The 24,172-nt window shown below is 36.0% G+C and overlaps 2 protein-coding genes and 3 non-coding genes across 6 annotated transcripts in view; 1 reads left to right on the top strand and 4 right to left on the bottom strand.

The window, feature by feature from the left end:
* The window catches only part of fra10ac1 (FRA10A associated CGG repeat 1), an 855,621-nt gene that overhangs the window by 116,591 nt on the left and 714,858 nt on the right, over window positions 1–24,172 (top strand). The window lies entirely within an intron of this gene.
* On the bottom strand, window positions 118–23,883 carry kif22 (kinesin family member 22). 2 transcript variants are annotated; one of them, XM_073917705.1, is made up of 13 exons: window positions 22,348–23,883; window positions 19,555–21,139; window positions 17,323–17,450; window positions 17,080–17,234; window positions 14,763–14,972; window positions 11,909–12,302; window positions 10,434–10,554; window positions 9,846–9,966; window positions 7,705–7,888; window positions 3,436–3,521; window positions 1,541–1,762; window positions 826–885; window positions 118–399 (listed from the first exon to the last, which is right to left on the bottom strand). In XM_073917705.1, exons 2-13 carry the CDS (start codon window positions 19,746–19,748, stop codon window positions 370–372), a joined length of 1,905 nt encoding a protein of 634 aa, XP_073773806.1. In that variant the 5' UTR covers window positions 19,749–21,139; window positions 22,348–23,883; the 3' UTR covers window positions 118–369.
* On the bottom strand, window positions 14,595–14,730 carry LOC137496868 (small nucleolar RNA SNORA30/SNORA37 family). Its single transcript, XR_011017503.1, has one exon. It is a non-coding gene; the product is annotated as a small nucleolar RNA SNORA30/SNORA37 family (small nucleolar RNA).
* LOC137496869 (small nucleolar RNA SNORA30/SNORA37 family) lies at window positions 19,373–19,508 on the bottom strand. Its single transcript, XR_011017504.1, has one exon. It is a non-coding gene; the product is annotated as a small nucleolar RNA SNORA30/SNORA37 family (small nucleolar RNA).
* On the bottom strand, window positions 20,254–20,389 carry LOC137496870 (small nucleolar RNA SNORA30/SNORA37 family). The gene has a single exon (XR_011017505.1). It is a non-coding gene; the product is annotated as a small nucleolar RNA SNORA30/SNORA37 family (small nucleolar RNA).

Genomic DNA, 24,172 nt, shown 5'->3' with positions numbered 1-24,172 from the left:
TTTCCAGATTTTCCATGACCGTATGAACCCTGAATGATACACTGACTCAAGTCCTTTGAGATAAATTTAGGCATCCTATCCATTTATCTGGTGAAATAAAACCCAGTGAGCTTTGTATATGTGATGATGGCATTTATTTAGTGCCTTTATGAAATGAAACAGGTTCATTTACAGATTAAAAAGTTAAATAAAAGAAAAAATTGGCCTAGGTATGCAGGAAATTCACTGAAAAATGAAAACAAGAAAAACAGCAGTCAAGTATACACAAAGAAAAAAAAAAGTTTAAAAACTGTACACATTATATCCATAAAACACATGTAAAAACAAGTATGCAGGCTCTCCTCTTCAGTCACAGCAGCTCAAATTGCTTCACTTTCCCATACTGCTGAGAATATTGGCCTATGAGAGAGAGAGAGAGAGAGAGAGAGAGAGAGAGAGAGAGAGAGAGAGAAATAATAAAAACAAAAGACAGTGTGACCCAAAGGCGCTCTTCTAAATCACATTCAATTGTACTTTCATTATTTATTCCACATATTTTTGTTAAGGCACCAAAAAGACTTTAATGAGTGTGTTTATATGCACATTCTTAAACTGATTGTTTAAGCTGATGTGTAGTCAACTAAACACATTACCCAGATTTCTTTTACCAGTCAAGTTCAAAAAGAGCTCAGAAATACAATCAGAGCGGGCTTTGCTTAATACACAGATTTTACAGTACTTGTAAATTCCTTAATCCGTGTTTTTATTAATAATTATTGTATCATATACATTGTTTTTTTTATTATTTTGTTCATGTAATCTCAATCAGTGATGCAAACAACATACCTTTATGAAAGAAGAGAATCGTTTAACTGTAACACCTTCGATTTTCTTCAGGTCTTCCACCTACAAAAACAAAACATATTTCAGTATTTAAAGTTTCTTGAATATCCTTGTAGCGTATTTGTGATATCTATTGAGTACAATAACATGCAACTGTTTAAGTGTGAGCTGACAATGTCACTTACTTTACTTTTTGATGTTTTTTTGTTATTTATTTATTAACATTTTACTCAAAACAACAATTTCAAAAAGATTTGAAAAACAGAAACAAATTCCTCGCTCACTGCACGGCCATTTCTATACAATATTACATACATTTTTTATCTGTTTTACATCCTATTATTCAAACGTGTGTGTGTGTGTGTGTGTGTGTGTGTGTGTGTGTGTATATATATATATATATATATATATCTTCCCACACATAGACTTTATTTGGGTGGGCAGCTGAGATATATTAACGGCTGCACTAATGACAGATTTTTTTTTATTATTATTATCCTTTTACACTTTTTTTGTATAAAAAATTATATAATAGAAATAATTGCCAAAACTTTGTAAGTTGGCCAAAACACGTGGGAGATTCAGTAACATCACACCAGCAAAAGTTTATCATTTTCCCAAACATCAGCAAGCAAGAGTGACTGCTCTTGTACAACAGTTAATATGGAGTTTGTTACATTTTATCCCCTGTAAACTCCTGCATAGCTCATCACCATACCTGTGTGAAGTCTCCATTAATCTCTCTCCATCCCATGATGAGTTTGGCCTTCTTGTCTCCGATCTGCTGCAGGCTCTTGAGCTCCTTCAGAGAGCCCGAGTTGAGCGTCTGCAGGATCTTCTTCCTGGACTGTTCCAGTAATGCTGGATCCAGACGGGACTCCCAGTTGACATCTTCAACAGGATGAAGATCCACACCTATGTTTTCCTTTCCATCACACACCTAATAAGCAGACAAAAAAAAAAAACTTAATCCAGTTTCAAGTTATACATCTCAGTTACAGCACAGCTGAAAACATACCACTGCTTTTTGAAAAATCCACAATGATATGAGAGAAAATTAGTTAAAACAGACTACAATCTCAAATTAATTTACATTTTCTTTATTTTGCACAGAATTAATTTATCGGCATATTTAAGGAATGGCTTTTTAAAAATATATGACCATACCATATAAACATACTACAATAATTCAAGAAAACCTGCAATATTTTCATTCCTCTTTGGAAGGGTTTTTGATCCTAAACATTTTAAATATCTCTAAAATGCATAGTTGAGTGTTTCACCTTAAGCTTTTTGGACTGATTACATTTATATTTGTTTCATAAACACGGTTCTCTTAATTTGAGTAGTAGAATTTGACCAACCAGATAATAAACAACAAGAAAACAGACTTCAAGTTGTATGAATAAACATTGGATCTCATTTACGAAACATGCATACGCACAAATTTGATATAAACATGTATAAAATTAACCAATATTTAATTAGATGTTATTTACAAGGTGAAACGCATCTAGAAAAAAAATAAAAAAATTAAACACAACAACGTCAAGGTCAACTTTATTTATTTAGCACCTTAAAACAACATGAATGTTGACCAAAATGCTTCACAAACATGGCAACAATAATAAACAATTCAAGAGACAGGACAATATAATTACAATAAAAAATTAGACCTAAAAATAAAATGTAAAAAAAAATGTGTATAGTTAATGACTTAAATAAAAAAACAAATAAAATCTAATTTCTATCAATAGGCCAGAGAGAAGAGGTAGGTTTTGACCGATTCTTTTAAAAACACAATGTAGATGAAGCTCTAATTTCTAGATGCAACGTGTTCCAAAGTTTTGGAGCATAGAGTAAAAAAGCTTTTTGTTATCAAGCGGCATCTAGAAACAATTAGCAGAAGCTGAGCAGAAGACCTAAGGCAGGGGTGTCCAAACTTGGTCTTGAAGGGCCGGCGTCCTGCAGATTTTATCTCTAACTTGCTTCAACACACCTGCATGGATGTTTCTAGAATTCCTAGTAAGAGCTTGATTAGCTAGCCCAGGTGTGTCTGATTGGGGTCGGAACTAAACTTTGCAGGACACCAGCCCTCCAGGACCGAGTCTGGACATCCCTGAGCTAAGGGATCTTTGGGGAGAATACAAACTTAAAAGTTCATATATAGGCCGGGGTAAGTCCATGTACAGCTTTAAATACACATATAAAATTAGAGGGCCAAATCAATTTTTTAAAGGATGATTGTGTGTTTGGAAGCATGAAAAACTGTGACTCTGTCTTTAGATTGTGGACAGAAATGCTTCCTGATGAAAGGCTTTTAAAGGACATGATCACAACTAATGAATTGCATGAGCCACCTTTTTTAAAACCGGTTTTCTATTGACATCAAGTTTTGCAAGGTGCCCTAGCGCATCTCAAAATAAATAATAATAATAATAATAATAAAATAAAAAAAGGAAAGTTTTCCTTAGAACTTCATGTGCATTTAATACATAAAAACCTTATGCTACTATTACTGAATGAGATCCAGTGTTCTTTAATGAAAAATGACTGACAAATTTATTTGGATGATTAATTAATATGGTCCACTGTAAAATTGTGCACACTGACCTCCGTTTGGACACGTTTCTTCTTAACCAAGGTCTGTGAGGGTTTGCAGACCACTGCACACTGCTGTAAGGGCTGCACCTGAGACACTGTTTGAGAAAAGAGAGAGGACCTTATTTCTTAAATACAGCATAAACTTGATGCTCACATTTCCAAAACTTGCACTTCTTAATGTATCAGTTCACATTATCAATTCAATTTAATTCACCTGTATTTCTCTAGGGCTTTTACAATGTAGATTGTGTCAAAGCAGCTTCACATAAAAGATCATAGTGAATTGAAACAGTGTAGTTCAGTTTTCAGAGTTTAAGTTCAGTTCAGTGTGGTTTAATAATCAACACTGAAGAGCAAATTCAATAATCAATATAAAAGCCCCAATATACTTGAAAAGCAATCGAAAAACAAACTGATGTTGCATAGTGAACTAAAATATGGAAAAATAAAAAAATTGTCAGAAAAGAAACTCTGTATTTGATGCTGTAAAGCTGCTTGCTTCAAAGCACTATACTGTATAAAAGCAGAGCTCATGCAAACCTATTCACACCTCTACATTTAGTCTGCATGTAAATGAAATCTCTTAGGTGGTCTGAATTAAATGGGAGCTTTAATGCCGTTTAATGACGTCAAATAAGTCTCCGCTGTCCCTGGAGTGTGTATGTGAAGTTACAGCTCAAAATACCACACAAACACATTTTATAACTGCCTCTTTTAGGCTTTGATCCAAATTATGTAATTTCGGTGACTATCACTTTAAATTCAATTGAGACTGCTCTCACAGCCTCTTAAAAAATATTATCTTAGGCAGCTATGGTGCTTAAACCTGAATGGTGAACGGCTGCTTCTCACTAATGAGGGAGTGACAGTCACTAATGGGTGGGGCTTCCCCCCTCTGATAATATGCACAATGTCAATCAAAGTGTTTCTACACTGTTAATATAAAGTGTGACTGAAAATAATAGATTAAATCAAATTTGACCATTAGAGGCTGAATATATTCATACAATGCAGCTGCACAACTGTGTTTGAACCTCTTTTAATAGTGATTTTTGCACAATAAGTCCCCCTTAATGGTTTTGCAAAGTGAAAAAGATTTCTTTAAGGGCACTGCAACACATCACCCTCACTAAATTATTACATTTGGGCCAGGTAATTAATCAAAGACTATTTTCATGCACATTTTGTCAGTAAATACAGCCCTAGTAAGCCTCCAGCACGTTTAATTGGCCAGCCCTAATTTACATTAAGCATTTCACCATAGTTTAGGGCAGATCACTGGAGCAGCTGCAAACATAAAATCACCTACAACAAAAAGACGAAGAATAATCGGCTTTTAAACAGATTTAAAGTTAAAAACAAAAAGTGTGGTATAGTTGTTTGACCCCTGGAGATTATATCATCTGACATCCTTTTATTAGAGCATCCTAAACCTGCACCATGGTGGTTTTAATGCAATAGTGGTATCAGACAATAACTTTGGATGTTGATCAAAATACTATAATGACACATAGCTAGCAGTTGTATACAAGTTTATTATTTGACAGCTTGAAATTAAAACTTTTACATGCATAATTTAGCCTATTTTTGGTCTTGGTGATGATTAAATTCATCATGATGCAACAAGGCACATCTCATCTCATGTCTGTATCTGTGCAGCGATCAAAATGAAGGAAAAAATCATTATTTTAGAAGACGACAGAAGAGGAAAGAAACACCCAAATCCTGCAGTTATATCCTTTCAGCTACTCTCAAGCAGAAGACAAAAGACTGATTAAAGCAAAACCATGTCATTCTTTCATTTTTATACCTTTGATCATGAAACAGAAATGCACCTCACTTCTCTCACTTTCTTACTGAACATGAAATCATCCATCGCATTAGAGTTCTCAGGGTGATTTAAAGGCAGGTTCTTTAATGTTTCAAAAAAGGTGAGATGCTTCAAGACGTTGTTTTAAATGAAATTAAGAGAACAAAAAATAATGGAAAAATGCTTGATGACCTTCACCTCATATCTTTAAGGTAATCATATGGGCTTTGATGTAACAGATTCATTCACAGATGCAGGAGCTGCATGATTAATCATTAAGACTCAAACACCTACACAGTCATATTTCTAAACAACAACACAACATATTTTAAACTTTTTTTGAGAATTTTTACAAAATTTTTTACAAAAATTTATACATAATAAAATCTGCATGTTATTGAAATGGTCATTCAAACCAAGGAAAAAAAACTAAATAATAATAATAATAATAATAATAATAATAATAAAAGAGATGACTAGAAATTAGGCCTGTCACAATATTTTTTGTGTTGTTGTATGCTATACTGCATCTATATATAGCGCTAAAGAATATTGTCATTTTAAGACTAAGATTTTATGCCATTCATTATATAATGCCAGAATGACAATATAATAATAACCTTAATGAAAGTACACTCTGCTAAAGAACACAGTATTTTATTATGCATTTTAACAATTTATCAATTAGGCAAACCCATATGCTTAACAAATAAATAATATTTGCTAAAAAAAAAAGTGCAAGATAAGTTAGTTTTTTTTTTTAAAGTTACAGAAGCTTCGATATCTGCCACCAGATCAATTTTTAGTTGTCAGACACTCAAATGAAAATATACTATAGTATACTTTCATCTATATACTATATAGATTTATAGTAAATACTAGTGTTTTTTAATCTTACTGACACCTCCAACAGAGATAGAGGGTTGTGCAATTAGCTAAAATGTCGCTAGAATTGGTTTTGTATGGGCGATACACACTCACTGGCCACATTATTAGGTACACCTGTACAACTGTTCATTAATGCAAATTTCTCATCAGCCTGGTCTAATCAGGCATGGTTGTTGGTGGCAGGCGGGCTGGTCTGAGTATTTTAGAAACTGCTGATCTACTGGGCTTTTCACGCACAACCATCTCTAAGGTCTACAGAGAATGGTCTGAAAAAGAGAAAATATCCAGTAAGCGGCAGTTCTGTGGGCATAAATGCCTTGTTGATGCCAGAGGTCAGAGGAGAATGGCCAGACTGGTTCCAACTGATAGAAAGGCAACAGTAACTCAAATAACCACTTGTTACAGCCGAGGTGTGCAGAAGAGCATCTCTGAACACACAACACGTCCAACCTTGAGGCAGATGGGCCACAGCAGCAGAAGACCACACCGGGTGTCACTCCTGTCAGCTAAGAACAGGAAGTTGAGGCTACAATTCACACAGTCTCACCAAAACTGGACAATAGAAGATTGAAGAAACGTTGCCTGGTCTGATGAGTCTCCATTTCTGCTGCCACATTTGGATGGTTGGATCAGAATTTGGCGTCAACAACTTGAAAGCATGGATCCATCCTGCCTTGGATCAACAGTCTAGGCTGCTGGTGGTGTAAGAGTGTGGGTGATATTTTTTTGGCACACTTTGGGCCCATTAGGACTAACTGAGCATCGTGTCAACACCACAGCCTACCCAAGTAATGTTGCTGACCCTGTTCATCCCTTTATGACCACAGTGTACCCATTTTCTGACGGCTACTTCCAGAATGATAACACACCGTGCCAAAAAGCGCAAATCATCTCAGACTGGTTTCTTGAACATGACAATGAGTTCACTGTCTTCAAATGGCCTCCACAGTCACCAGATCTTAATCCAATAGGGCACCGTCGGAATGTGGTGGAAAGGGAGATTCACATTACAGATGTGAAGCCGACAAATCTGCAGCAACTGTGTGATGCTATCATGTCAATATGGACCAAAATCTCCATATTGTATCTGATGCCAAGAAGGTTTAAGGCAGTTCTGGAGGCAAAAGGAGGTCCACCCTGGTACTAGTAAGGTGTACAATGCACCACCAAAAATGATTGAGGTCATGTCCATGTGTTGAGTGAAGTCGATATATTAATTATTATGACAGGCATACTAGGAATGCCTACTTCCTCTAGCAATCAACCTGAAGAAAGTTGTAATTGTCTAAAATTGTAGCCATGTGCAACTTTCCTTTGTGTAAATGTTATTGCTATGCTACACTAGTTGCAGTTTTATACTTTGATTCCTGACAGTCTGAGAAATTTTAAATCAGTGTAATAAATCATTAAGTGCCTTCAAATTTGTTCATTGACATTTTGTAAAGCACGCTTTGTGATAAACTTGGCATTTTTGTAACTAGCTACTCTTAGAAATTAACTTGTAGTGTAGCTAGTTACTTTTAAAAGTGTAATTTGACAGCAGCAGTAGCTTTATGAGCAAGAAGGAGGCCATGTCTTACCCTGTAATGGAGTAACAACGGCCTGCTGTTTGCGTGGTTTGGCGGCTGTCGACTGTTTTCTGTGTAGGGGCGGCAGATCGGTCTTGAAAAGAAGAGCATCTTTGGACTCTTTCTCAGTGGTTTCTTTCTGCTTATTAAACATGTTGGCTTTGTCCTCCAGCTCCTTCTGTTTCTCCTTCAACATCTGGAGGAACAGCAGATCATGTATTTAAAAGTCATCCACCAGCAGTTTCAGCTTCTGCCAAAGCATTTTCCCAAACAAAGTACTTATGTCTAGTTGAAAACTGGGTTACGGATCATGCGGACTTCAGTACAGTTCACAATTGCTATTAGTAATCCGACCTAATTTGCAATCTGTCCCAATATGATGGATTAACTGAATCTGTCTCACTGCTATTTCCACAGAAACAGCTTTAGCTCTATTCGGACGGGACTAGTTTTAGTGGGGGACGTTTGAGACATTTCTGTTTTATAGACACATTGTGATTCTAATCCTGTCCAAATCTGACATGTTTGTCTTTTTTTCTCACACGACCTAAAAATTTCACAGCAGATTACCTATCCGCTCGTTAAGTGTGACGTCAAGTAAAGTGGCTTCCGGGTTCAAGCGCTCTATCAAACCTTTGTGGGGGGACTCAACAAAATGGTAATACACATTTTTAAAGGGAAGTAATACTTTCGAAAATCACTATATACAGTTGAAGGCATAGGGGGGGGTGGACGAGCGCGTGCACGTCTAGAACATGCTGACGTGAGACGTCTGCTTTAGCCAATCAGAACAGACAGACGCGTTCACGTCCACGCGGTTTATGAGAATAAAACTCTTTGAATATTTTTCCAGACACATTTAGCTGATAGAAATTAGGCAGATAACGTTTATCTGTTCATCTTAATACCAACCGTGTAAATAATTACCGATAAGATGCGTATGATAAACAGTTGTTTGTTTATCCTAAAGCTTTGCGTGTGCCCGTGAAACAGCCCGTGAGCGCCAGAACACACATATCATGTACATCTTGACATGGCAACAGGGTTTTCAGCGCTGTGTTAGCCATTTCATTACTTTAATCCTGAACACCGGCAGAGTTGTTGTCTCGAACACTGTTTTAAGGCCGCCGTCATTTACGATCTCCAGCAGTTGGTCTTCTTCTTGCGCGGACATGCTGGATTCAGCTGGTCACGTATCCATTTCCTAGCCGTTTGTGGGTCCTTTAAGGTTGGGAAGTAGTGCTCAAACTCCTTTAACAGCGAAGACTGATGATCGTGCACCAGCTTGGTGAGTGAGGGCGCAGGCTCAGTCTCACACAAAAATCCTCGCTAATGTTTGAAACATGTCCAATATGCCTCAGTTTGGCTTTAAATGCAGCTACTTTATCTGCCAACTTAAAGATAATTCATTCTTGTGCGGCCCGGTACTGATTGATCCACGGACCTGTACCGGTCCGCGGCCCGGGGATTGGGGACCACTGCTGTAGACTATCGTAAAAAACATATATAGCTTAAAGGGGCTAATAATTGACCATGAAATGGTGTTTAAAAAATTAAAAACTGCTTTTATTCTAGCCGAAATAAAACAAATAAGACTTTTTCCAGGAGAAAAAATATTATCAGACATACTGTGAATTATTTGCTGTCATTTATAGATAGATAAGATAGACAGATGCATACATACATGTATATGCTTCATATTCGACAGCCAGAAGGTGATCAACTTTATATAAATTGTTAAAATATTGCTGTTTGTAACGCAGCAAGTCCAGCAGACTGTTGTGTACAAAATGATTTTATATACAATTCACTTGAATGTGTGATATGACAAAAAAATGGCCACAAATGAATATTTTCGTAATTCAAATGAGTAGCGGCTTGGACCAGAAAACCATATTTCATGTCATGACATAAGCAGATTGATTTTCAGCAAACTCAGCAGTCCTGTGAGAAATCTATTTGCGTTCTGAATGCTAATGTCTGCGATTGCTAGAAAACGCATTTAAAAATAAACATTTTCTTATGTTTTGGACGCTGTGATCTTCAGTACAATCTTTAGCACGCAAATATTCAGGTTTTCGCACCCAAAAAATGGATGTTTGCAAGCATGTGAAGAAAAATTCTTTTAAGTTAAACCACACTAAAATTGTTACCTGGATTTCTTTTCGGGACTGTGCAACAGTTTTGAGCAGGTTGAGTCTCTCCCTCTCAGCTGAGCCCATCATCATCTTCTCCAGAGCCAGGAGTCGGTCCAGAACTGATGAATCTGGTGAACTGAAACGTTTCGACTTTTAGCACACGGGAACATCATTTGTGTGTTCACACATATGCATATACATTTATGCGTGAATGTATACATATCATATATTTTTATAACGATTATATTTAAAATTGTGCTGAAATAAATCAATTTAACTTCACACAGTAGGGATAATAATTTAGAAAAAAATAAATAAAATTTGAAATGCTTTCCTCAACAAAACAATTTCATCTGATATTATGTTTTGTTCTAGAAGTGAGCTAACCCTTTAAAAGCCATTCACAGCATCACTAAAAAAGCTAAGAGATGTTCTCCCTATTAATGCCCAACATGGCACACTCAGCCTGTGGTTTTCGCTATAGGGAGTTTTAATTTAAGCACCAGCTACCAAATCCTGGCCTACTGCACAAAGCCAGGACCTGTTAAAAGTGCTCACTCATACAGTGACCAGTTGACCAGCCTTCACACGTGCTGTCTTTACCTCTGTGGATGTAAGGGCGGTGATGGGGAATGTTCAGCTTTCTTCCCTTCTTTGGATCTCTTGTTCTGGGGTTCACCAGAACCTCCAGCCTCCTGTTCCTCTCTGGTTCTCTTTCCAGGAGCTACAAAAGCAAAATTGTAAACAGTGAAACATTGCAAAATGTTGCTTCTTTTAAATACTGCAGTAAAACCGGTATTTTTAAGTCACGATCATGCTAAATTGAGTGGGGTGACTGCGAAACTACATATTTAATGAACAGGATTCATACACATTTTTTACTACTAAAATTGAACGACTTTTCCAGGGCTTAAGTAAATTTTCATGACCTAATGTGTCATGTCATGTCTACGTATATGTTGTAAATAATAATAATAAAAAAAGAACAATATTACAGCATATCATAAAACATGCAACTAATACATATATATACATAAGTATATAAAATGCTCACACCACACTACTACTTTGTCCATGGCCAAACATATGCTTTCACATTATTAAAGACAACTAACCCATATTTAAGTATACAGTTATTTGTTAAACTAATTTCCATGACTTTTCCAAAAATGTTGTGGGTTTTTGATTTTCCAAAATGTTTTCAGACCTGGAAAATAAATTAACAAAATTCCATGACTTTTCCAGGTTTTTCATGGCCGTATGAACGCCGAATGAATGATAATAATAATATATATTTTAAAGACAAAATAAATATTGTTTTATTATTTAAGGCTGAATGGTTTAAGAAATACGGACATGCAATAAATACTGTTTGAAGTTATAAGTACTAAAAATTATTTTTTCAAATCAACCCCTTTTAACAAGCAAAATTCATTAGCAACTGCAGAACAAACAAATATTTGTTAAATTTTTTCCAAAATAAAACAGATTTTTTTACTTCAGTTTTTATAGGTTACATCCCCATTGTTCTGACTTACTCAACATGGAAAAGAAAAAAAAAGAAAAACAAAAACAGAGAAAGAGAAAAATGGAAAAGAAAGAAAAGAGAATGAAAGAAAATAAAGAAACAAAGAAAAAAAAAAGACCGAAACAAAAGGAAAAACTAAAAAAAAAAAGAAAGGAAAATAGGAAGAAAAAAAGAATAACAATTTTTTTTTAACCAGACCACTATTTAAAAATATAAATAAAAAGTTGCAGTAAAATTACAACACTTATGCCTTTATTTCTTCTTCAGAACCATAACCCATCAGGATTTTATTTTGGCATGTTGCTGCTAAAAAAAAAAAAAAAAAAAAAAAAAAAAATATATATATATATATATATATATATATATATATATATATATATATATATATATATATATATATATATATATATTTTTTTTTTTTTTTTTTATATATATATATATATATATTTTTAAATAACCAGTTGGAAATGAGCTTTTATACCAAGACCATGCAGCCCTAAAACCCAATTACCGTTCAGAAAATGATATCTGATAAAACTGCACTGCTCACCAATCGTAGGGGCCAAAACAGTTTCTCTGACAAAAGGCCGATTGACAATCTGCTTAGACTTTGCGGCGAAATTAAGTGCAGAAAAGGTGTCAAAGTAGTATTTGTACTCGGGTGCGATGTTTGTGATCATGACAGAATGTGCGGATCCACCCAAAGAGTCCTGCAGCAGGCGGGTGAGTTTACTGTCTCTGTAGGGCACGCGGCCCCCAGCCCCTGTGTTCAGAGCGTCCACCACCTTACTGAGCGTGAACAGAGACAAGTTGATGGCTCCGCTCTCTTTCAGACGAATGCCCTGGTTTCCTGTGCGCCGATTGTCCTCTGAACCGGCAAGATCCACCAAATAAAGCTTTCCTGTTTGCTGTCTGTGTGGCGGACCACGCTGAGACTTCACCACCTGAGAGGACAAAACATGCATGTGTGTGAGATCTTTTTCTAGACTGTTGACAAGTTGCATTCACATCACTTTAAATATTCTAGATTCAGTTTGAAGGATTTATTTAAATTAATAATGCAAAGTGATATTACAAAGTATATACAAATAAATTAGAGAGTGAAATTCAATACCTTTTAAGACCTTAAGACTCCATTTTTAAGACCTTATAATCACTTTTCAACCAGAAACACTGGCGAGATTTCACCTTTCAGTCTATTTTCTAAATATTATTGTAAGAAACTAATCCAAAATGAAAACATTATTCACATACTGAATAAAAATCTATTTATTCTAGCTAATTCAGCAGGTTGGTGCATATAGAACGGCAGAAAAAACTTGCCCTGGTTACTGCAGTAAAGAAAGCAGCACGATGTCAAATCTAGCAGGATTTCATAAACTACACAGCATCCTGATATTCACAGATTTAATTCAAGCATACTTTAACATACAACCATACACTGAATAATCAAAAATGATATAAAATTTAACACCTTGTAAAATAGCATTTAAGACTTCTTAATCCTTTAAGGGCCTTTAAGTTCTCTACATTAATTTATCAACTTTTAATACTTTAAGACCCGTCAGACACCCTATATAAAAGGTCGGCTCACACGGTGCGATTTTTTTTAATAATCCTGAACAATTGCAGCATGTCAGACTGCATGAACATGGCTCCCACGTCACACTGTAAAATCTCAGCTGTTATAAAGTCAGACTGAGTGGCAATGAAGATGCACCAAACACAAAAAAAACACCCCCTGGAGTCTTCCACCCGTGACACTATACCACGTTCTAAAATGAATCCTCACAGCAAATGTAAACAATCTGTAGTGGCAATTTTAACAATAAACAATAAAATAATAAAACCAAAAAAAAAAAAAACAGTTTTGCCATTTCCCTGCGGTCATTTCAAATATTGCATGCATTGAGTCACTAAATTCAGAGCTCCTACTGGTTCTTTTGTTGTCACTCATTGCAGCTGTTGTCACACTGCAAAAAATGGTCCGAAATCTGACACTGCTAGAAAATCAGAGGAAAAATCTGATTGCAATGGGCACTAAGCAACTGTCAGTGAACATGTCAAACCAACGATCAAAGATCACAGATTTAAGCCTAGGATTTTAGGAATCTTTTAGAATTTCCCAAATTTGTCCCAGATGACAAAATTGTGGCTGAAATCTAACAGAGTAAGCAGGGCTTAAGTTAAAAAAAAAAATAATAATAATAAAATAAAATAAAATAAAACAGATATATAATATTATACGTTATACATCATGTACACTAAATTAAATCTATTATAGGTACATTACATTATTACATTAATCTATATAACTTATTAATATATTATAGTCACAAATATAATATATTAATATAAACTTTAATTATATAATGTAATTGTACCAACAAAAAAATCTCTGAAAATCGAGTCCTCTACAAGCTCTGTGTTTTGTAATTTTTCAGCTTTTTTGCATTCTATAAATCATAAGCTATGTTTTCACATATATTTACGCACATTTTGGACTATCCTATAAAAAATGCTTGATGGAAAAACCAAGATGCACACCAATTTCGAAAACGTGCATTAAAAGAATGTGTGTATAACAGATAATCTTTTTTAGAAAAAAATATGCATAAATTGATGAAAACACTTAACAAATAAACTTTGATATGTGGATTTAAAAAAAAGTGATTTTGTTATGAGATCATGTGATGATAAAAACTGCAAGTCCTTCATGCAAAATATTGATATGGCATATTTGGATGGAAATATAGCCAATGAGAATTTATCAAAATTGGTGGTAATCAAATGAACAAATAAAACTAGCAATTTATTCTTTTGTTTACTTTAATTATTTTTAAAATGGTTTTGTTTGCGAATCCAAGAGATTTACAACAAAACGTATTAATTAAAACCAGTCAAACTAAAGTTATTCATTTCCTTAATGAAATATTACAGCTCTTATTCAGTAATTATATTTACCAATATCTTTTAAATAAACCATATTTGTGAAAAGTTTAAGAACTGCACACAAAATTCAATAATTCTGCCAATTCAATAGCAGTCTTGAAATGCATATTCATCAATCATCATAATTGTAGTTAAATGTACAACCATCGTTTTGAGCCAAAATCCTTTTTTTCTCCACATTCTGAATTGAATAGATGATTAGAAATAATCTAGAAATGTCAGATTATATTTTGCACTTCTATCTGCATTTTCTGCATTGTGAAAATCATTTATAATACTGACATAAGTGTCCTCTCTCTCAAATGCACCCAGCAGACAGAGCGAAAATCTGGGGTTTTTCATGAGAGACAGATTTAATTTCAGCACCAGCTACCAAATCATGGTCTACCACACAGAGACCAGGACCTGTTAAAGTGCTCATGGAGAAGCAGAATGAAGAGAAGAGATCAAACCTTTATGAGGAGGATGGCGTGACTGCGGCTGGAGCGCTGGTTGAGTTTAGTAGAGGCTGTGGTTCGGTTGAGGCTCGCGGGGATGAAATGAGTGTCAAAATCAGCAAAAGATGAGAGAGGAGTGTGTGTTAACCCGGGAATGAGGATGTTTCTGTCCTTGTCTTCACGGATGGGCAGGTCCTGGGAACCTGGGGACAACAGATCCAGCACCTAAAGAGAAAACAAAAATCAATATTCCAGAGCAGCGCTCCACTGAAATGGGCTTTAAAGGTCCCATGAAATTAAAATAAAGTTCAGACGTAGTATCAGTATTATTAGTGTGTATGATATTTATGTGCTCAAAAACAGCGGCAACATTTAAGTTTAGAAAATATAAAACTGATATACACATGTAAAGCTTGCAGATTGTTGATGAATTGTAGAATTCCACCTAAATGGATCAACTATTTTATTTTGTCACCTCATACTTCAGTTTCTCATGAAATTGTGACCAATCAAATGCTCTCCAGTGCATCTGACATGCCCCGCCCCCTTCAAGATGCTTCACAATTGATGCTCTTGAGCTCAAACTCTCTCACTGGCAGAGCGGTGATAAAACAAAACACTACTGGCTGTTTTTTTTTTAGCTACACTGTTCCCCTTCTCATGTTTCAGTTGAGATTACAACAAACATTGAATTAAAAAAAATGCACATTTTAAAGCACTTCACAAGATCTTTAACTGTGTGTGTACTTTTTATATCCTGCTGGGGACTGAATGCACACAGATTCATGGGAATTTGTCACTATAGGGACCAAAATTGAAGGTTAAAAAAACATCTGGTCAAACACTACTGACAGATACAGAAATGAAACATTAATCTCTCTTCAGATTTCAGACACCTTCTCACGAAAGTAAATGCTTCTTAAGGTTATTTAGATACTTGTACTGTAAAAACTAACGCACATGCAATTCTTAATACCAAAATGTCCTGAATGTCTGCTCATTTTAAGGCCTTATGTTTAATAGCAAATTAGCAATTAAGACCCACGGAAATACTCTTATGCGTCGCTGAAGCCTGCCTGCTAAAAATGTAGTTTTGCAAACATAGTAATAAATTACATGTGTATACAAATTTACAAGACATTTCGATTAAACAATATTTGTACAGTAGTGCATGTGATGCTACATTTTTAAATTGGCTGCTAAACCATTAGCCGAGTCAGTATATAGTGTCTGGATTCATGAAATAAATAAAAAAAACAAATAAATAAATACGCATGCGAGTAGTACCCAGATGACCTACTACTTCTGGAGAGATTCTGAAGTGCGCACGCAATGGATGCTACACTATCCCATGATGCTACATGAGAGAAGTCATGAACCGGAGAGATTCAATGCAACTGATGTGGGTATGTCATGTGATGATGACAAAATGATGACAAATGGCGGATGTAGTTCATCGTACTATATAGAGCACATTTTTCTAACTGTTGTACTTTTCTAAAGGTCGAAAATTCACATCTAAATGAAGCACCTATTCGAGCAGTACCTGGTTTCCGCTACATTCATTCTTCCGTGGCGGGGCGCCACACCAAAATTCATCCCGCCACAGCTACATTGAAGCTTCTTAATTAAAATATTCGGTCGTTTTTTATTTAATACCGGGTTAAAAATCGCACTGAAAACGTATTAAAGGTAAGTCTATCGGAAACATTCATAAATATTCCTAGCAAATCTAATAAATGTTGGAGACATACTCTGTACATAAACGCAGTAAATCACACTTCAGCTGCATTTATTTGGGGGCGAGCAAGAAAATCTGCCCTTGAGCAGCGTATATTTGAGGGCGTGCAAGAAGTTTTGTCCACGAACAGACGAAATCGGCGCTCAAGCAGATTGACATGCTCGTAGGCTATTTCATGAATGCGATCTCGACTTTATACTGCGCCCATGACACTTGTCAATGAAATAACGCCACATGTAGTGGTAGATCTGTGTACAATGGCCAACAGAGTCTGCCGCCACAGCTGGAAAAAATCCTAGAGGAAACACTGCAGTAGGCAATTTCAGCCACAGCCATTGTCTTATATAGTATTTCTTCTTACTTTTGCAGTCAATAGTGACTGATTTTTAACATTCTTTAAATATATATTTTGTGTTTAACAGAAAACAAACTCAAAGGTTTGAAACCACTTAAAGGCAAGTAAACAGTGAGTAAATGATTAAATAGGTAGTTCATTAAACAAATTAAATACAGCAGAAGACACTTTTCAAATCCTGCCTCAACCTTTTAAACAGAAGACCAATTTCCACACTGAAAACTAAGCTGCTGCACCTTTTCATTGTAGATTTCCAAGTAAGACATCCCAATGGAGTACTCCCAACCATCTTGCTCTTTTTTCTGAGCTCCAACCAGATTGAAGACCTCCTTTACAGCTCTGGGAATAACGCCTGGCTGCTCTTGACTGCCCAGCATGGTGTGGGTCTTTCCTGAGGTGAAGAACAAGAATGATTTTAACAACTGTCAAAATGTAAAAGATGAAGTGACGGGGGTGGAAAAGAAGAGAAGTCCTCTAACCTGCTCCGGTGGGTCCGTAGGCAAAGACACTGGCATTCTGACCATTGAGGATGTGTGGGAGGATTGGCTTGACGGAGGTCAGAAACACCTCCTGCTGTGTGGTCTCTTCACCATGAAACACATCAAACCTAAAAATACACATGGACATAGATTTGACCCTTGTGACCTAGTCACTGAACGAAAAAATAACTGCATCATTTGCTTAATTACAAAATTTATGGATACACCAAAATTACTTATCCTAATACGTTTGTCAAACAAGTAGCTCAAGAAATTAATGGCAGATTTCCTTTAACCTCCTAGAACTTAGTGGCACATTTTAGCTCTTAAGTGGCGATTTAAAATACATTGAGTGTTTTATATTTTGTTAAAGAAATACAGTGTCATCCTGCAACTGTTTTGCAGCATATGAAACGTCCCAAACATCATTTTTAACTGTCCAAACTGGAAAAAAATATTGCGTTTACTCTCTGATAGTCAAAACATGTTAAAAAAAATTCCATGTTATATATGCAATATGAAAGTCAGGAAAAAGTGTTTTATGTAAATTCGGGCCACAAGTCCACATATATGGACATAATTTTTTTCTAAAAGTACATCATATCAAAAGATGATACTTAGGTTTTTATTCTAGTTATGTTCAAATAAGCCCAAAAAGCAAAAAGAAATAAAAAATGCACGTAAAAAACAACTTGGGCCGTAAGAGGTTAAATTAAATAATATATACACACACATACAGTAGTCAACATTTGAAGTAAACCAAAAATATTATTCAAAATTGTCCTAAAACAAGAATGGGTGTTATTCAATCATTTTGATGAAAGGTAATGATCCACTTCAAATGGTAAGTACTGTACTTTATTAGTTTATTTTTATACACGTACATACACACATTTGATACAGATTATATAGAAAGTTAAATATCTATGTACTAGGGATGTAACGGTATTGTAAATACCATCATACCGCAATAGCAATTTTTTTCGATAATACCGTAGTCGCATGACTCGATAAAATTATAGGTCCTTTGAGAAAATTTGCTCAGGCGAATAAAGCGAACGGGAGGTAGCGGAAACTACAATTCCCATCAGCCCAGACGTGGCCATCATCCTTTGCGGTCTGTTGTCACTACAGATCCAGTAATGTGGAAATGGAGTGTGCTGCTAGTAGCGAGAAGAAAAAGAGCTGGAAATGATCGAACCTAAAGCGGGTTTTAAATCGGATGTGTGGAAGCATTTCGGTTTCTCTCTAAAAATATACGAGAAAGGAGAAAAGGTGACAGACAAAAAAAAAAAAACTGGTATGCAGGCACTGCCAGACTGTGGTGAAATACATGTTGGGGAATACGACTAAAAATAGTCATGGGGACTGCAGAACACAGCACACTTGTTAGATTGATGCAGAAATTGACTTGTACCGCAAAGAGACCTCTATCTCACTCATGGCTTGTCCTCTCAAGTGGGGGAAAGAGAATGCACAACGTTACCCACTGCTGTCAACCTGGGCCAAGTCATATCTCTCTGTCCCAGAAACCTCAGTCCCAAATGAGAGGGGTTTTTTTCTGTTGCAGGGCACATGCCCAGAGATCCCAGCTTTTACCAGATTATAGTTATATGATAATTTTCCTTAAAACCCATCTCTATCTGAGTGAGTGAGTGAGTGATTAAATGTTGAATGTGATGAGTTTTCAACAATACTAAATTGAAACTTTATTTTTTTACATGGTTTAATAATTTTTTGTTATTAAAATTTAAAAATTGAAGTTCCGGTTTCAAAGCTTACAGATAGATGGCTAATTTGTATGTCATTGACACTTTTTTGGAGTATTTTCATTAGTTTTGTTTTTCCTGTAAACTATTCAATAAATACCGTACCGTGCCATTCATACCGAGGTATTACCGTATTTGAAATTATGATACCGTTACATCCCTACTATGTACCAAAATTGGTTTTGTATAGCTTAGTTTTAAGGTATGCTTGTTTGTATCACATATTAATCTTTGCCCAGCACTAAAATAAATGTGTATTTATTTTGTACACTTATAAAAGACTGTGTGTCTCTCCCTGATAATCCAAACAGCCATACGAAGAGCCGCTGGATTTTCTTCAAAGAGAGCTTTCATATCAGCACCAGCTACCAAATCATGGCCTACTGCACTGAGACCACGACCTGTTAAAAGTGCTTAGAAATAAAACTGAAGAAAACTGAACACTTTCAGCATTATGACTGACTGGTACTGCAGGGTCTCAGTGGCGTTCCTCCAGTTGATGATCTCCAGCTTCTGTGGCCCCAGACCCCGCACACAGGAGCCCTCGCTCTTCTCGTCCTGCTTGTCCATGTAGGGTCTCAGCCGGACGGCCACTCGAACACGAGAGGTGCGTTTGGATCCAGCAGCTCCATCGTTCACAGCAACACGCTGTGCCATTTCTGAAAGCCCAAACACACGCTTTAAACAATGAAGCCCAGTTGGTTTTATATTTGCAAATTCCTTTATTTTTTAAACAACAACACTGTCCCTTTATTTGCATGTATGTGATTGATAGATCACTTATATGCATATTTAAATGCATGCAATTATTTTCTATGTCTTCTATTTTGACCTGAGGATGCTCATCCCAAGGCCTCTAGAGCAGGGGTGCCCAAACTGTTTCTAATGAAGGGCCAAAAACCAAATATCATTGATAGCTGTGGGCCAAAGAAAAATGTAGGCCTACAAAACTATTATACATTAAAGTTACCATGAGTGATATCCTATTTTATTTCTTTAAATTTAAAAATAAATAGAAAAGATTACTTTATATCCTATTACCTAATGCAGTATAACCCTGTAAATGATAGCATGGCAATAAAAACAATCACATTTATATTATCACAATTGCTCCAAACCTGGATAAAAACAAACAAAATCACATTTCATTCAACTTAAATGACTGTGTGTCTCTCTCCGATAATCCAAACAACTATACGAAGAGCCGCTGGATTTTCTTCATAGAGAGCTTTCATATCAGCACCAGCTACCAAATCATGGCCTACTGCACTGAGACCACGACCTGTTAAAAGTGCTTAGAAATAAAACTGAAAACGATCAGCTTTCAGTGGAGTTCAATGCTGAATACATTAGTCAAGCAGAATCTGTCTTTGCCTTGATTTGCTCACCAAAGTCCTCTATCCGTCGGGAGACAGTATATACATTTTGAACTAAATCTGATTAAATGACACCATTGCAATTGAAACATTTCATTTCAGTCAGCTTTTTTTAGCTTATCAATACAACATACAAATAAAAGGTTAAACTAAGTTTCTCTAAATTATCCCCATCATTCTCACTCTGTTCTCAGATGCACCCCGCCAGGTGGCCCATGAAAAGGTGGCTTTCCATGGGCCACCTTTGCCCGCGGGCCCTAGTTTGGGTATCTTTGCTCTAGAGACTGTGCAGCAGCATTGATGAAATGCAAGACCTGTGAAGAGTAGGCATGGGCCGATATAAGATTCTGACGGCATGATAACCTTGGATAAAAATATCACGGTTTCATGGTATTGTGCTCACTTTCCTCTTTGAACACACTATATTTATTTTTAAATATTCTGGAGCAGTAAACATGTCAGGCTAAATAACTCAAATGAATCATTGACTTCTGCTGTCTTCATTTGTTTCAAAAACAGACATTTATTTACAATTAAAAACTGCATCATTGGATATTTTTCTTGCTGGAGATAATGTTGTCCTAAAAATAAAACAAAACAAATGTAAATAAAAAAAAAATCTTACACATACTTTAGGAACAGTATTACCAGAAATTTTGGCAGTTTTAAAGGGCCATGAAACCCCCTCGTTTCAGCAGGGTGTTTTCACACCTCTACTTTGGAAAAAGTCAGAAAAGTGGGCGTGTCCAGCTCTGTTTAGGGGGGAGTGTCGGAGGAACTAAAGTGGGATGGTGTGGGAGTGTCTATTTGGGCACGCGCGAGTTTCAGTCAAAATACACACACATGACAAAAGTGATGGTGTTTAACCTACATGGACATCTGTAGTCGAATTATTTGCCAAATTATTAAATGGTGGACTTTAATTGCAGTTTGGCTCTTTCATTCAGGGAATTCATTCATGCCCCTCGCGACAAACGCGATATTTGATTCGAGGATCTGCTCTAAGCGTGTATTTTTCATGCAATGTTTGATACCGCACGGCGAATGAGAATAAAAAACTCAGCATTTCCCGGAAACTTAGATGCACACGGCAGGTAGCGTCAGAAAACCGCGTGTGTTATTCCAGTCACAAAATGCGGTGCTATGTTTGCACTCAGTGCAATAGTTAACTTAATTCGATACGAACAAACTGAATAAACAAAGAGCACTGGTCGCTCACTTACCAAATCTGTAGAGACAGGACAATCACCAGCAACTAGAGCCGCGTCATTATGAAGAGAAGACTAACGTTACAAGCGAATCCGGATTTCAGCGTTTGCAGATGAGAACAGCTCTCAGGTAAACAATAATCCTCCTTAGACACGTAAGTTATTGTTGTCGAGTGTCGCGTACACTGTAATCCACACGTGACTCCAGCTGAACTCTCACAGAGAGAAAATGAAAACGAAACTTAATGGCAGCAAACTATAAAAGCAACACTTCACGCTTGTTTTGCCAACACAACGTGGCGTCTCTGGGGCGTAAACACGGTGACACTAATGAATATTAATGAAGTTGCACAATAGAGCGCGCTGATTGGTTTGAACCAAGCCTTACTCATGCATTAATGCATCAGACTGTAAGACGTAATAAGACACACTCTGGAACAGACGTCCAGTCTGCACGGTGGAATACACGCTATTATGTCATGACCGTGACGCAGCTTCAAAAATTCGTTTCAAACAGGAAGTACGAATTTGCTTGAAATAACGCAAAAACAACCAATTTACACTTTTTAGTGAAATATAGGTGTCCTAATAGTGTTTTTAGCAGTGTGGGACACATATACGACTGTCAACAGCTCAAAAAATGTGTTTTGGTGTTTCGTGACCCTTTAAAAGCTTGACTTCTCCAAACCGCGGTATACCTTAAGACGGTTATCCCATGCCTAGTGAAGAGACGATGCAGATCATAGAGGACAACGCACACATAATTAACTTCATTAAACATGCACACATATACATCACCTGTATATGCTATAAAATTGCAGGCTAATGATCTCTGTATATAATAACTTAAATTTGATTGTAGCTTTAACTTTTTATTTAACTTTTAATTGAATTAATGCTATAATGTGCACCTTTCAAAAAGCTGCTTTGAAACAATAATTATTGTAAATATACTTAAATTGAACATACTAAGATGTGTGAATATGCATGTATATGAAGAGCTCTATGGCAAAAGCCTCAAAGTGCCATCAAAAATTATCTTCTAAAATATATTTTTTTAGCTTCCTTTGTGTTCATTAATATCACTTTTATGCAAAATAAAATAGTTCTTTTTAAGTGAGGTTACGGAATTAACACATTAGGGTGAGAAAAATGCTCACTTTAGAAGATAGAGGTAAAGTTGGTTTTATATCAGTCTTTAAAGACAGATTCAGACTTTTTCCTTTATAATATAATTTCAGATTAGTATTCTTTTGCAAGGGAAAATATGTTATATTATGATTTTCAAAGTACAACATTGTTGACAGTTTATTAGATAGTGCTAATGTTGTTTTAAAGACATACTTGCATGCTAAATTCTGGCCGAATATTCAAACTGGTCTGGTAAACAATAAAGAAAGAGTTAATAGAACAAATGTGCAAATATTAAACCAACTTTACATTAATCTTTAGACAAAAATTACAACCGCCACCTGGAGTTTTTTTTTGCATTTGAACTCTTCATATTTTCCGAGTATGTGTGTATTTATTATGTCAGTGTTTTTATCGATCACTGTTGGTAACTTATTTATAAAATTCTCTTTGCGATGAATAAAGTAACTTATCTGTCGAACTTATCTTCATGGAAGTTACCACGCTATTGTTACTTTGAATATTCGGTCTGAAACCGCATGCAAGTATAACTTTAAAACAACATTAGCACAATTTGATTGACTGTAGAATGTTGTAGTTTGATAGTCGTTGGCTGCTATTATGATTTGCCCATGTTTAATTTGCAGAGAATAACGTTACTTTAATGAAATGACATTATTACGGAGAAAAACCCGAATGTGCGAATATAAAACCAACTTTACCCCACTCGTTAAACATATGCTACAGATATACAAATGACATACTTTAAACATAACATCGATTAATAGTAATATTAATGCTTTAAACGGAAAACGCTGCCGCTTTCTGAATGTTTATCCGCTCTGAGCGCGCGGCCGCTGCTGAATTAAAGGCCTGATGGGCTTTCCCCTTTCAAAAATCGCTAAACAACAACCGCTTTTTGCGAAACATACAACAAGTTTACCTCTTCACTTGTGCAGCGGCTAATCCAGTTCTTGAACGATATATAATTCACACTCGGGTACAATGTGAGTGTGTTTTTTAAAAATTACTCAATTCAATGCATCACTACTTCCGTATAAACTCCTTGACAATGGCGCCTCTCGGGTCGGCACGGTTATTTTCAAAATATAAAGTCTCCGCCTATTTTGCTCATTTTAACCAATCAGCACTTCTGAATTTAGAAAACGGAGTTCTTCTCCAGAGATTTTTCAGAGGAAACATACAACACGTAAGTTACTGCCATCATTCGGTGATGCTGGGGAAAAACTCGTTCTTCGTCAATCCTCCATTTCTGATATCACATTCGATTTGTTTTACTTTTTACAAATATATTTGAATAATAAACAAGCAAATTCATTCAACGTCCCCGTCAGCGACATCATGT

The sequence above is a fragment of the Danio rerio genome, chromosome 12, assembly GCF_049306965.1.
Source record: "Danio rerio strain Tuebingen ecotype United States chromosome 12, GRCz12tu, whole genome shotgun sequence".
Classification (NCBI taxonomy): Eukaryota; Metazoa; Chordata; class Actinopteri; order Cypriniformes; family Danionidae; genus Danio; species Danio rerio.
Note: the sequence above shows the minus strand (reverse complement) of the source record. Positions and strands in the feature narration are given on the sequence as shown.

Bases quoted from the DNA above. Each gene is read 5' to 3' on its own strand.
- kif22 (XM_073917705.1), bottom strand. From the start codon at position 19,748: ATGGCACAGCGTGTTGCTGTGAACGATGGAGCTGCTGGATCCAAACGC. The intron at 1,763-3,435 runs GTCAGTGTGCAC...TCTGCTTATTAG, and splicing joins AGAAACGTGTCCAAACGGAG to GTGTGTGATGGAAAGGAAAA. The intron at 886-1,540 runs GTATGGTGATGA...TTGTTTTTGTAG, and splicing joins TTAATGGAGACTTCACACAG to GTGGAAGACCTGAAGAAAAT.